The sequence below is a fragment of the Lepidochelys kempii genome, chromosome 1, assembly GCF_965140265.1.
Source record: "Lepidochelys kempii isolate rLepKem1 chromosome 1, rLepKem1.hap2, whole genome shotgun sequence".
NCBI classification, from domain to species: Eukaryota; Metazoa; Chordata; order Testudines; family Cheloniidae; genus Lepidochelys; species Lepidochelys kempii.
The window spans coordinates 324,013,771-324,027,469 of NC_133256.1; the positions used below are offsets into that span (position 1 = coordinate 324,013,771).

Genomic DNA, 13,699 nt, shown 5'->3' on the forward strand with positions numbered 1-13,699 from the left:
ACCTCTGGAGCAGAAAGGTCTGATGACCAGATGGCTTAGTGGTCAGCTCACAGCCTTACAGTTTCTGCCAGTCTGTTCCAGAGGGCCCCTCCACTGCAGCCTCAATCACCCCCTAGATTTCAGTCACTACGAAGGAGCAAGGCAGGGGGGACCCAGGCCTGCCTACCAACTCCACCAGGCCCCAACCCAGGGTGCGAGGAGTTTATCAAAGTGTTCAGCCCAGTTATTGGGCTACCCCCAAAGTCCATTCCTACCAGACTGGAGCTCCTCAATTTGTGGGGAAGTCACTGGCTTAGCAGACTGTCCTCAGTATCTTAGTGTTCTGTTCAGTCAGTAAATCTCTTTTAGGACTTTCAGCTCCTAAAGAAGAGGGGAATCCCAAGACCCTGGTGATAGAGTAGCCTTCACAAAGCTGTTGCCACTCCTGGCACACTTCTCAGGATCAGCCTGGCTTCCCACTGCCACATTCAGATCATTCCCCCTGTCTCCTCACCTACCAGTGACCAGTGTCCTTTTAAACTGTTTTTCCACTGGGAACACGCCTTGCACCTCTTGAGGGGCAGGGCCTTCCTAGCCTAGTATTGCTCTGCTTCCTTCCCTGGTTCAGGATAGGGTCTGTAGACCCCATCACAGCTCTCATGAGCTATTACTTCAATCTGAGATCTTTGTTGGTTACAGTCTGGTTTTCAAAATCTCGACAACCAGCAGGGCTGGAAACTTATTTTTCTTTCTTATGGAAGCTGAAAGCAGGGCCGTCCCTAGCCATTTGGGTGCCCTATGCAGCCCCACGGGGGGGCTGTGTGGGGCCCCAGGCCTCCCCCCACCAGTCTGGGAGGCAGGAGCTGTGGGGGGGCATTTTTGCGGGGCCCCACAGGCCCAGAGTGGCCCAAGGGATTAGTGGGGGGCCGGGAGCAGCCCGCTCCGCTTCTCTCTTCCCGGCCCCAGCTGTGTTGCTCGGGGGAGAGGGCTTGGGGGGGAAGGGATTTTGCCCCCTCCCCCCTGCGCACTCACCAGCTGCGGTGGGAAGCGTAGCAGCCTGGCCCCAGCCAGCTCTACTCCGCCAGCTCCCACTGCCGTGAGTGGGGGCGGGGAACACCTTTCCCTACCCCCCAACCCCCAGCGACATGGCTGGGGCAGGGGCAAGGGAAACAGAATGGGCTGGGGCCGCGTCACTCTGCTTCCCGCCGCCGGTGAGTGTAGGGGCCGATCCTTTCCCCAACCTCCCCGCACTCACTGGCGGCGGGAAGCAGAGCAGTCCGGCCCCAGCCCACTCTACTCCTCCAGCTCCCAGCCATGGCACTCTGCTTCTCGCTGCCAGTGAGAGCCAGCGGCGATCCTTTCCCCAAACTCCCTGCACTCACCATTGTAATAATCTGTAAAAATAGGCCTTGTGAGGTATCATTTGAAAACTAATAACTCCCTGGTCAATAATATCATGGTATAATGTATGTAGCACCACTATATATAAAGTTATGAATCCACCTGAATGATGTTGGTGGCACATGTTCAAATCCAATAGCCCCAATTAGGCAGAACTAGTCAAGCAGGTCTTAAACAAAGGAATGTTTGTTTACATCTAAGTTGTAAAGTGGGTCTTCAGACAGAGAGAGAGGGAAACAGGAGACAAGGAAAATTTCACCCAACAAAGGTTATCGTGGGGAAACAGTTTTTAAAAAAACTTCAAAACAGACTTCAATGAGAAACTGCAGAATTGGAATTATCTTGCAAACTAGACACCATTAAATTAGGCTTGAATAAAGACTGGAAGTGGATGGGTCATTATGCAAAGTAAAAACTATGTCCCCATGCTATTTTTCCCCCTACTGTTACTCACACCTTCTTGTCAATTGTTTGAAATGGGCCATCCTGATTATCACTACAAAAGTTTTTTTTTCCCCTGCTGATAACAGCCCACCTTAATTGATTAGTCTTGTTACAGTTGGTATGGCAACACCCATTTTTTCATGTTCTCTGTGTATATATATTTTCCTACTGTATTTTCCACTGCATGCATCCAATGAAGTGGGTTTTAGCCCACGAAAGCTTATGCCCAAATAAATTTGTTAGTCTCTAAGGTGCCACAAGTACTCCTCGGTTTTTTTGCGGATACAGACTAACAGGGCTGCTACTCTGAATCTCTTTGAAATGTTAAGGTCTCCTTCCTGGGGTTAGGATGGCTTTACACAAAGAACCAGTTTTCCCTATCAATTGTGTAATTCCTCACCATCAGCTCCTCTTTCCAAGGCACCAAGCTGGATAAAATAGATAGTGCTCCTGGGGCTACTTTAAGGTATTTCTTGCTATGAAACAAGAAAAAAAACATATTTCAATTTGTCTATTTATTTATTTTTAGTATCAGTTAACACCCCTTTCCTCTAACAGTTCAGCAAGTATGCTTCAGGCAAATGTGGTGCTAATAGGAACTGCCCTCATATTTTCAGTTTGTTCTCATCTTTGGGCAGCATTTTTTGCTGCCAGTGTCAGCCCTAGACAAACTGCCTTCTTCTCTGTAGCACAAGCCTTGTTTCCATAAGCCTGCAGCAAAGTTTTTAACATATTAGCTGGCTCTCTCTGTCCAATTCTGTAACAGCTGGTGTTGAGTAAGAACTTCTTCCTTCAAATATCCTAAGCATGCAAGCAGCTTTACTCTCCTGATTATTACTATTAGTATTTATACTGTGGTAGCACCAAGAAACCCCAGTGAAGGAACCAGTTTACCAAGAATTCACAATCTAAAGTCAAAGGGATTGCTCATGTATAGGTTTGCAAGATACGTCCACTGGACAGTAAATTTAGCACACACCTCTTAAGGTTTACCATGAAAAATACCCTAAATCAGTGATTATTTCTCTTCATAATCAGCAGAGCTCCTCAACTTCCTCTCCTATTTCTTATATTTCAGATGAAATTGTGCTAAAATATAGCTTTTAACCAGGTGAAAACTCCTGCTTTTTCTTCTTCTAAGTACAACCTCACTGTATTTTCAAATATGGGTCTATATAAATAATTATGGTTAGGGCTAAGATTTTGTCATGGCTATTTTTAGTAAAAATCATGGACAGGTCATGAGCAATAAAGAAAAATTCATGGAAACCCGTGACCTCTCCCTGACTTTTACTAAAAATATCCGTGACAACCTGGGAAGGGACTGGGCAGCTGTGGGAGTGGCTGGGAACTCTGGAGCCCCCATCACCCATGGGGACTCAGAGCTCCAGAGTCTACCTGCCCCCTCCCCAGCGGCAGGGAGCTGTGGGAATCCTCCTGCCGCCACCACAGTGGCGAACTGTGCGGGTCCCCCTTCCCTGGGGTGGTGGCAGGGAGTGGCTGAGGTTGCCCTGCCACACGGCAGCTGCAGGCAGGAAGATGCAGGGGTCCCCCTGCCCCACGGCAGCAGTGTGGAGATGCCAGGGTCCTCTTGTCCCGCAGCAGCAGGCGGGAAGCTGCCGGGATCCCCCTGTCCTGCAGTGGTGGTGAGGAGATGCCGGGGTCCTCCTGCCCCACAGTGGCAGAAGGCGGGAAGCTGCTGGGGTCCCCCTGTCCATGGTGGTGGCAAGCAGGGAGCTACTGGAGTTCCTCTGCCCTGCAGCGGTGGCCAGGGAGCTCCCAGGGTCCCCCTACCCCGTGGCAGGGAGCTGAGGGGGTTCCTCTGCCCCACAGTGGCAGCTGGGGAGCTGTGGCGGTCCCCCTGCCACCGTGGCTGGTGGGGAGCTGTGGGGATTCCCCTGTCCCCCACGGAGGCCAGGAGCAGCAGGGTACCCACTGCCCATGGCAGCTGGGAGCTTGGGGGTCCGCTGCCTCAGGCACCAGGGGTACCTCACATGGCAGGACCCTGCAGCTCCCAGCTGCCGGGGCTGAAATCACGAAGGTCTTTGGAAGTCACAAATTCCATGATTTCTGCGACCTCTGTGACAAAATTGTAGCCTTAATTATGGTATATATCCACTTCCAGCTCCTCTTCCTGTCCCTGAACTTAGTAACTGTTAGGATGGAGCCTTGGGAACACATTCATTGCTGACACCCTGTTCAGTTCCATTGAAGCCTAAATGTATGGTAAGTAGTGGCTGAATTTATATGTGGGGCCTTAAAATAATGGCTTCCAATTTCCACTGTTACATTCTATACTAATGTAAATTCAGAATCCAATAAATCTTAGAAGAAAATAAGTGACCTTAGACACTAAAGTGAATTCTTTTAAAAATCTCAGGGGGAGCAAAAGAATCTCTGATGTTAGAGGCAACCAAGCTTTGCAGCACCTGTATCAGACCCTGCAGAGGAGATAATCAGTGAATAATTAACATTTCCTTTTGAATAGTCCCTTATGAAATGGTCATAATATTTGTAGATGCTTGGTAGAATTGTACTACATTTGAAGCATACATTAATTAGAAAAAAGATCTTGCAAGGTTTCATAGTTACCTTTTTCTTTTCCTGCAGTTGAGTTCAAGTTTACAGGTAGCATTCTGCAGGCTTTTTTTCTGGTGTATGAATTTAGTACTTTCTACTTTAAATGTGTCCAGTGTATAGGTTACCAGCCAAAGTCAGGAGACCTGGGTTCCATATTTAGCTCTAACACCATCAAGCTGTGAGACACTGGGAATGCCACTTAACCTCTTAGAGCTTCAGTTTCTCCATCTGTAAAATGGTCAAAATTATCAAACAAAGGGTGGCCCAATAGTTAAGGCACTGGCCTGGGTACTCAGGAGACTTGGGTTCAACTTCATGCTCTGCCATAGGTTGCCTGTGTGAATGTCACTCAGTCCTTTGTGGCCTCAGTCACAATGTACGCGGATCATAGTACTTTCCTATGTCATAGGGGGTGGGAAGAGAAATACATTAAAGATTGTCAAGTGCTCAGGTACTATAGTACTGGGGGTCATATCAATGCCTTACTACATTTGTATAATGCTTTGAGATCAAAAGATGAAAAGTGTTGTATATGTGTTAAGTATTATGGCTTTGGTAATAATGTAGTGTTACTGGTAAGTACAGAATCAGGGAGAATGTAAAAAATTCTCTTTTCTGCTTAAAACCTCAGAAGGGGAATGTGTGTGAAATCTGGTCAAATGACAATATGTATATAGTGTTGCTTTGGAGTTTCCTGGCAGTGGAGGGAATTTGCTATTTTCCAATTTTGGTCTTCATCTGGTTGTTGGTGAATCTTACCAGTCTACAGCTTCCATAGTATTGGATGGAAGTGCAATTATATGTATTAAGATGATTAATAAAACAGGATGTTAAAAGATAATTAGAACTCAAAAGTAGGGTGGCAAGTGTTATCTTCTTCTGAAGTCCAACAATGAGGCCTGAATGGAACAGAAGGTAGGATCTCTTTGAGCGTGTTGGAATTGCTTCAAGCCATAGAAGACAAAAGTGTATATTTTATCTTCATTCAGGGCTAAACAGAAAATTACATTTGCCAAACTGGATGGCTGAATTGGAGGGACTGAAAGCTAAAGGTTGGCAGGCAACATAGAATCAACCAAACAAATACACAACTATTTAAAAATTAGATGGTTAGCAGGCCAGCCAGATAACTAGCCAGCTAGTTGTCATGGTCTATATGTATGGAGGAGATCTGGGTTCAATTCCTGGTCACTCATTGCCCAGGCTGGTAGAAACTTCAAGTGCTCTGGAGGCAGCGTTCTCAGTTCATGAGAGGAGGGAGGACAAAAGCTTATGCTCAAATAAATTTGTTACTCTAAGGTACCACAAGTACTCCTGTTCTTTTTGCGGATATAGACTAAAACGGCTGCTACTCTGAAACCTGACATTACTGCACAATGAGCCCAACAGAGTATTCCCTCCGCCACCATGAACCATTAAGTCTGGATGAAGGGATGGTGTCCTTAAGGATGTGGAAAATAATTGTCTGCAACTTCATACCATACAGAAATATATTAACTACATTGTATAAGATGTTTATTGTATATTGATACTGTATATTATGCTTATTACAAATAATGGGCTAGCTCTAACAACCTGTAACTCATATAGATAGTCCCATTAAAGTCAATATCATATTTTTGATTAAATCATAGGACTGGAAGGAACCTCGAGAAGTCATGTAGTCCAGTCCCCTATACTCAAGACAGGACTAAGTATTATCTCGACCAGGGGTTGGCAACCTTTGGCATGCAGCCCCATCAGGGTAATCCGAAGGCAGGCCACAAGTCTTTTTGTTTACATTGACCATCCGGAGGCACGGGCCCCCCCGCAGCTCCCAGTGGCCGTGGTTCGCTGTTCCCAGCCAATGGGAGCTACAGGAAGTGGGGGGCCGCAGGGACGTGATGTTCTAGGTGTCTGCAAACTGATTGCTAAATTATTTGCTTCATTATGTTTTCAGGTACTGAAGTTAAGGTGACTGGTCTGTAATTCCCAGGGTTGTCCTTATTTCCCTTTTTATAGATTGGCACTATATTTGCCCTTTTCCAGTCCTCTGGAATCTCTCCCATCTTCCATGACTTTTTGAAGATAATCGCTAATGGCTCAGATATCTCCTCAGTCAGCTCCTTGAGCATTCTAGGATGTATTTCATCAGACCCTGGTGACTTTAAGACATCTAACTTGTGTAAGTAATTTTTAACTTGTTCTTCTCCTACTTTAGCCTTTGATACTACCTCATTTTCACTGGCATTCACTATGTTAGATGTCTAATCGCTATTAACCTTTTTGGTGAACACAAACAAAAAAGTCATTTAGCACTTCTGCCATTTCCACATTTTCTGTTTTTGTTTTTTCTCTGTCATTGAGTAAGGGGCCTATCCTGTCCTTGGTTTTCCTCTTGCTTCTAATGCATTAGAATGTATTTCATGATCACTTTCACCTAAGCTGCCTTCCACTTTCAAATTCTCATCCAGTTCCTCCCTATTTGTGAAAATCAAATCTAGAACAGCCTCTCCCCTAGTAGCTTTCTCCACCTCTGAAATAAAAAGTTGTCTCCAATACATTCCAAGAACTTGTTGGATAATCTGTGCCCTGCTGTATTATTTTTCAACAGGAGTCTGGGTACTTGAAGTCCCCCATCACTTCCAAGTCCCATGCTTTGAATGATTTTGTTAGTTGTTTAAAAAAAGCCGCATCTACCTCTTCTTCCTGGTGAAGTGGGCTGTAGCAGACCCCTACCATGACATGTATTTAACCCCTTTTATCCTTACCAGAGACTTTCAACAAGTCTGTCTCCTATTTCTATCTCAACCTCAGTACAAGTGTACACATTTTTAATTTTTAAGCAACACCTTCTCCCTTTCTTTCTTGCCTGTCCCTCCTGAGCAAGCTGTGCCCTTCTATACCAATATTCCAGTCATGTGTATTATCCCACCAAGTCTCTGTGATGACAACTATGTCATAGTTGTGTTTGTTAACTAGCATTTCAAGTTCTTCCTGCTTATTCCCCATACTTCTCACATCAGTATACAAACATCTCAGATACTGATTTGATTTTCCCCTGTGTTCTCTCTTGTCTCTCCCTTAATTCCTGCTATAATGGTCCCTGCTCCCCTCCCTGCCTTCCCACCTCCCCCATAAAAGTCTGTGTATACCAAAGATCTGTGTTCCTGTATTATCAATCTCTGGATAACCTAAACAGATTTTGTAAGGTTTCAGATAACTTTTTACTAAATTCTAGCCTCAAATCCTATTTTCATGCTATATAGTGCTTTAATTGATAAGGTTTTTGTCAGCTTGTAGCACAAAATAAACTGCTGATACATGCTTTAAACTTAGTAGTAGATTGTAAACTTCTCTCCCAGGGTTAGATTGCTGTTAGATCTTTATTTACATGAACAAGTTTGCTTATGAATGGCATTACCTGGCAAAATTGCGACCATTGTTTCAGATATTGCTGACTCAAGTGTTCTAATATTAACAGCAGACAATTTAATTTAAAATCATAGCACAATTTAAATCAAGTTTTCTTTAAACAACAGAACCAAGGTTTATAAAATCCCATTAGAAAATGGAGGTTTGCCCTCAGGGTGGATAATCATGAAACTGGAGTCTTCTCTTTTGTTTCATATTGACAAAGTCCCTAGAATTAGGAGGGTGGGGAGGGCTGTTTGTGGAGTTTTAGACTTAAGAATAAAAATGTCCTCAAAGCTGGGCTCTGAAGAGCATTTCTTCAAGAAGTTCCATACATGTTTTTTTAAATTATTGGAGAAACAGAAGACTATTTATTTTTGAAAAAGAAATCCTTTTATTTCATGATTTATCATCAAATAAGAGAGAATTCATTTCAGGACTATAGAGCACAAAACCAAGAATATCATGTTACAGACACAATACTAATCATACATTACACCTCAGCATGCTTTTAAAACCATTTTGCACAGGGTCATTATGTGTCAGAATGGAAAATGATTTCATAACAACATGTAAGCATTTTGGACCTCCTCATCAGAATTTACCGTATACATCAAAAATACCTTTGTGGAGAGCAACCAATTAAGCACCTCAATTTAAAAACTAAAAATTCGCTATATCTCTCATAATTGAGATACCAACTACAGTACATTTATTCCAAATCTTTTAAGAGCACACTCAGTAGTTCTTGTTAAAATCTAAGCAACAGTGTGAAATGATAGATACAAACAACAACAGAAATTAGCAAATCTAGTTGATCATCTGAGTTTAACGTAGAACCCATGTCAATATGTAATGAAAGAAGCAACTACATAGGCACAAGTGCGAATAGGCCACACTGTAAGCTGTCTTCTCTCTTTGGTAAAATCAATTAATCAGCAGGGAGAGTATTTTAATAATTTAAGTCGGAAGCAAAATTCATGCTATAAATTGTGTTTTGCTTTTTCTTATATTAATAGGATCAATTAATTATTTTCAGATATGCTATTAGAGAAATAGTTAAAAATATACACCTAATATTTGCCCCCAGTATTTCCTTGTCTTTAGATTTAGTTTATACTTAAATTAAAAATAAACAATTCCTTTCATAAATAGCTTCTCAATAGTCAATTATTTTAAAAGAACTTTAAAAATAAAACAAACACTATAAATAGCAAAATATACACAATTTCAAAGATTACATTTCGTTCCTGATTGGTATAACTTGAAAATATGTCACTGAAGAATAAATAACCTTTGGGCTTCTTAAACATTTGGCAAAATGTCAATTGTTCTTAGAGAAGATTCTTTTAAGGAACAAGGAAGTTACTTTTATAAAGCTTTTAATGTATAGACAGAATTCCAGTAATTTCACAAGAAAACTATATAAGCATCAAGATTCAACATAATATATTGGATGTTCATTTAAAAAAGGAACTTAAAAATGACAATTGAAACTCTTAAACTTAAAAGAAAATTATCGGAGCAAACCCAGGAACTTTAAGGTAAAGGAGATGGTCTGTGGGCACTTCTGTGGAAGGGCCAATTAGGCCTTTGGTTTTATGGTTCAGGAAGCTACACCAATGGTAATGTAAGGTTCTCCCTAGACCACAGTTTCTCAACCTTTGGGTTAGGACACAAAACTGGGTCACCAGAATGTTTCAAAAGGTTTTGTGGCAGCTCCTGTGGCTCTAGTCCCACGGGGCTGGCTGGGCTCACTCCCTCCTCCTAGCTCTACAACCTGTAGGGTCCCAGCACCACTCAGGTTTGGCCCAGCTATCAACAGGACAGGAGTCCAGGTAAGCCAAACTTGAGTGAGTGACACTGCAACCCAATGAGCCAAGTCATAACTCCATTCACACAAATTTAATCCAGGCAGGGCCACACCTGAGCGGTGCTGCAACCTTGCAGGTTGCAACACCCAGAGCCGAGAGCCAAGCACAGCTAGCCCTACAGCACAAGAGCTGCAGGAGCCGCCACTGTGGGGTGAGTGCCAGGCAGGACCCAACCCCCCAAGAGACAGGATCTGACTGAAACCATCCCAGGGCCTCTACCCCCAGACTATTTAGTGGGTCATGACAAGCCATAAACATTTATAAATGGGTCTTGAGCCTTTTTCTTTTTTTTTAAACCACCAACTGTTTTTTCCACCAATGTAGTTAATCCATCTCTCAGAGGTGGTGTATAGGCCAATGGAAAAATTCTTCCGTCGACCTAGCTGTGGTTACACTGGTGGTGAGCATGAAATTGTTCACAACCCTGAGCAACATAGCTAGGTTGATCTAATTTTTAAACTTAGACTCTCTTTCAGGCCTGGTCAAGGAGGAACAAGGAGTTAAGGAAAGGATGAAGGAGAAGAATGAGGGTGAAGAACACTTGGTAATAAAGCCCTCCTGAAGAAGTATACGTCCTGTAGGAGAACTTACAATCAGATTATTTAAAATGAATAAATAAAAATCCTCCTTCTCTTGAAGGGCCTGACAAACATGCATAATTTAGGGGAAAGTCACAGGGCACCCATGTTTCAGTTCCCAGGCTATCATCATGCTCCACTCCCTGCTTTGTCTTTTTCTGAAGCTACAGTGAAGACAAATGGGAAAATTGTAGGCCACATCAGCAAAGCTACTAACAAATAAAAAACAGTATTTGCAATGTCAGCAACTCCAGAAAATCTGTTTCTGTAAGAAACAGATTGATGTTCTTGAAGTTCAGGGCAAAGCGGTTTGCCATTTTTAGAAGTCCTATTTAAACTGTTAGCAAATTAAAAGGCAACTTTGACGGTTCAATTACTAGTAAGCTGTAAATAAACACCCAAACTTGTTAATGTTCTAGTTATATCCATAGTTATTTTACAGAAACATTAGGCAGAATGCTTTTCTACTCCTTGTTTGATTCCAAGCACAAGATGTAGAAACCAGTTAAACTGCACAGTCCAGCCTTTATCTCTGCAAACCTCAATCTGATCCAGGAAATGCTTTTTAGCATCTTCCTCGTTTTTACCTACAGTTAGAGCATCCCGGATATATTCAATATCTTCTTTGCTGGTTAATTGGGGCATTCCAGTCATTAGCATCATGGAAAACAGAATGATCAGCAGGTTTGTGTGATGTCGAAGAGATAGATAAGCCTTCACACAAATGTCCTACACAAGGGAAGAAAGTTTTGTTAACTGACTGAGCAGACTGAAACAGAAGGTTTTAGGAAGCTCATTTAGGAACTTGCTTAAATTTCAATTACACAATACTAATCTACCATGTTAATTTGCTAACACTTAATTTCCCTACTATTCATTTTAACAGAAACATTAAGCTAACTTCCCCATCCATTGCTCTCGATGCTTGGTAGCTATTGAGGCATGCGTCCATGTTTTGTTGAAAAAACTAAAGGGCTTTTTGTAACAGCATTACATAAATTAATCAAACATAAGCTTTTTAGTGAAAAAGAGGATTTAAGTTTAATTTTCCTAATATGTAATAATTGCCTATAACAATGAAAGAAACCTCATTAATTTACCATCTTTCTTTACAATCAGTAGCATTTCCATTTATCATAGGAGAATCCAAACCAACTCACTTTGTAATAACAACAAGGAGTCCTCGTAGCACCTTAGAGACTAACAAATTTATTTGGGCATAAGCTTTCGTGGATTAAAACCCACTTCATCAGCTGCATGAAGTGGAAAATACAGTAGAGAGGTATAAATACACATCATATGAAAAGATTGGAGTTGCCTTATCAAGTGGGGGGGTAAGTGCTAACGAGCCAGTTCAATTAAGGTGGAAGTGGGCTGTTCTCAACAGTTGACAAGAAGGGAGGAAAAAATCACTTTTGTAGTGCTAATGAGTTAAACGTAATCAAGGTGGCCCATTTCAAACAGTTGACAAAAAGGTGTATCAGCAGGGGGAAATTAGGTTTTGTAGTGACCCATCCACTCCCAGTCTTTATTCAGGCCTAATTTGATGGTTTCCAGTTTGCAAATTAATTCCAGTTCTGTAGTTTCTCGTTGGAGTCTGTTTTTGAAGGTTTTTTGTTGAAGAATTGTCACTTTTAAGTCTGTTATTGAGTGTCCAGGGAGACTGAAGTGTTCTCCTACTGGTTTTTGAATGTTATAATTCTTGATGTCAGATTTCTGTCCATTTATTCTTTTGCGTAGAGACCGTCTGGTTTGGCCAATGTACATGGCAGAGGGGCATTGCTGGCACATGATGGCATATATCACATTGGTAGATTGGTAGCACATCTACCAATGTGAAATATGAACCGTTTAACTACTTTTTATCTGGTTATTGGCAAAAGTGGAAATTAGACTGCCCATCTTACATGCAACAATGTCCGTATAATTTAGAGGACTGCAATTTAGATTTTGGGGGAAAGATTGTGATTTAAGGCCCACACCAGAATTCAGCTTTGTCTACATTAGAGATTTTTGCAGTAGTGTAGCTTCCCAGACCCTGGGGAAAGTCATACTGTCCCATGTCCCAGTTTACACTGGTTCAGTGCATCAACACTGGGGAATGGCAGTACAGTGTAGCTACCATGTCTTCCCACAGTTCCCTTAAGGTATATTTTCTTGCTGTCTATCTACTCACTGCTTCCAGACTGATCACCACCTACCAATTCACACTCGCATTTGAACCCCACATTCATGCATGGCTTACACAGCGTCTGCAACAGCACTTCTGCTCTGGTTCACAGCTATGTTCGGTTCAAATCCTCCTTTGAAGGGGGGTTCAACTCTCCTACCTTCCAACAGCCTAGCTTTATAAAAGACTTTGCAATAGTTTGACTTTTAAATGTTCTATCACCTTACAAATATGGTGGATCTGCAGGTCACTTGGAATTCTGCACTGCAAGAGCAATGAAATCCTTTCACACTAAGATGATGCTAGAATTGCTTTTGATTCAAAATAAAGGCTCAAAACCAGCAGCGGGTACTCACTTACTTTTAGAGGCACAGGTTGGAAAATGGCAGCTGCCTTGTGTTTAGAAATGGAAATTTCATTTCAGAAAAGCTTATTTAAAGATGGAACAACACATATAGGTTCAAATATAGAAGATTTTACCCGAAAAAAATGCCCACTTTAAATATCTCAGAGCAGCAGCACTGGAAGCCATTATCTTGTTATCTTTCTTAAGCCTACTAAATTGGTTTCTTCTGCAGGTCCTATATAACACTACAAAGTCATGTGCTTAGCCATTTTAGAAGGCCTCGTTGTTAAAGTGGTAGCACTCCAGGGAAGGAAACACTATCCTACACTTAGGACATATGAAAAAAAAAAACACTACAAAACCTGCCACAGTTCAGGACAACTGGAAATTTCTATTCAGAAACAGAATTCCAGGACTGAAATAGGCATGCAGATCAGGAGTGAGCTTCCCTGGCATAGCAGTTAGAAGTATGCACAGCACCTGCTCACACTATGGCTGACTCTAGCAAATTCCATTAGTCTTCTCTAATTTTATATATATCAAAACTTAATAATAAATATAAATGGTCTAGTGAAAATGATTCTATTAACTGGGTCTAACAGAATACACCCCTGTATTCATATCCTAAACACTATTGTAATAATTTTGTCCAAGGCATGTCTTGTAAGGTGTCATCTGAAATCTTGTAATTTGTTGGTCAGTATCGTCCTGATAAAATATGTGTGGCAACATTATATGTAAAGTTATAAGATTGCCCTGTATGATGTTCTTAACACATGTTCCAAACCCCACAGCCCTGCCCAAACAGAAATAGCTATTTTTCTGACTTTTATGTCTCATTACTTGTACCCACTTAAAATCTTCCTCTTTGTAGTTAATAAACATGTTTTATTGTATCATCTAATCCAATGTGTTTAAATTTAAGTGCCTGAAT

General features: G+C 41.9%; 1 protein-coding gene and 1 long non-coding RNA gene across 3 annotated transcripts in view; one reads left to right on the plus strand and one right to left on the minus strand.

Moving 5' to 3' along the window:
• The window catches only part of LOC140905338 (uncharacterized), a 45,758-nt gene that overhangs the window by 18,689 nt on the left and 13,370 nt on the right, over positions 1-13,699 (plus strand). Inside the window, exon 2 of the long non-coding RNA XR_012156828.1 lies at positions 6,406-6,568. This is a non-coding gene — a long non-coding RNA (uncharacterized lncRNA). The remainder of the gene's footprint in view (positions 1-6,405; positions 6,569-13,699) is intronic.
• PIK3CG (phosphatidylinositol-4,5-bisphosphate 3-kinase catalytic subunit gamma) overlaps positions 8,218-13,699 on the minus strand; it is a 53,425-nt gene continuing 47,943 nt past the window's right edge. For both annotated transcript variants that reach the window (XM_073328471.1, XM_073328472.1), the window contains exon 11: positions 8,218-10,978. In XM_073328471.1, coding sequence (XP_073184572.1) covers positions 10,697-10,978 — 282 coding nt within the window. In that variant the 3' untranslated portion in view covers positions 8,218-10,696. The remainder of the gene's footprint in view (positions 10,979-13,699) is intronic.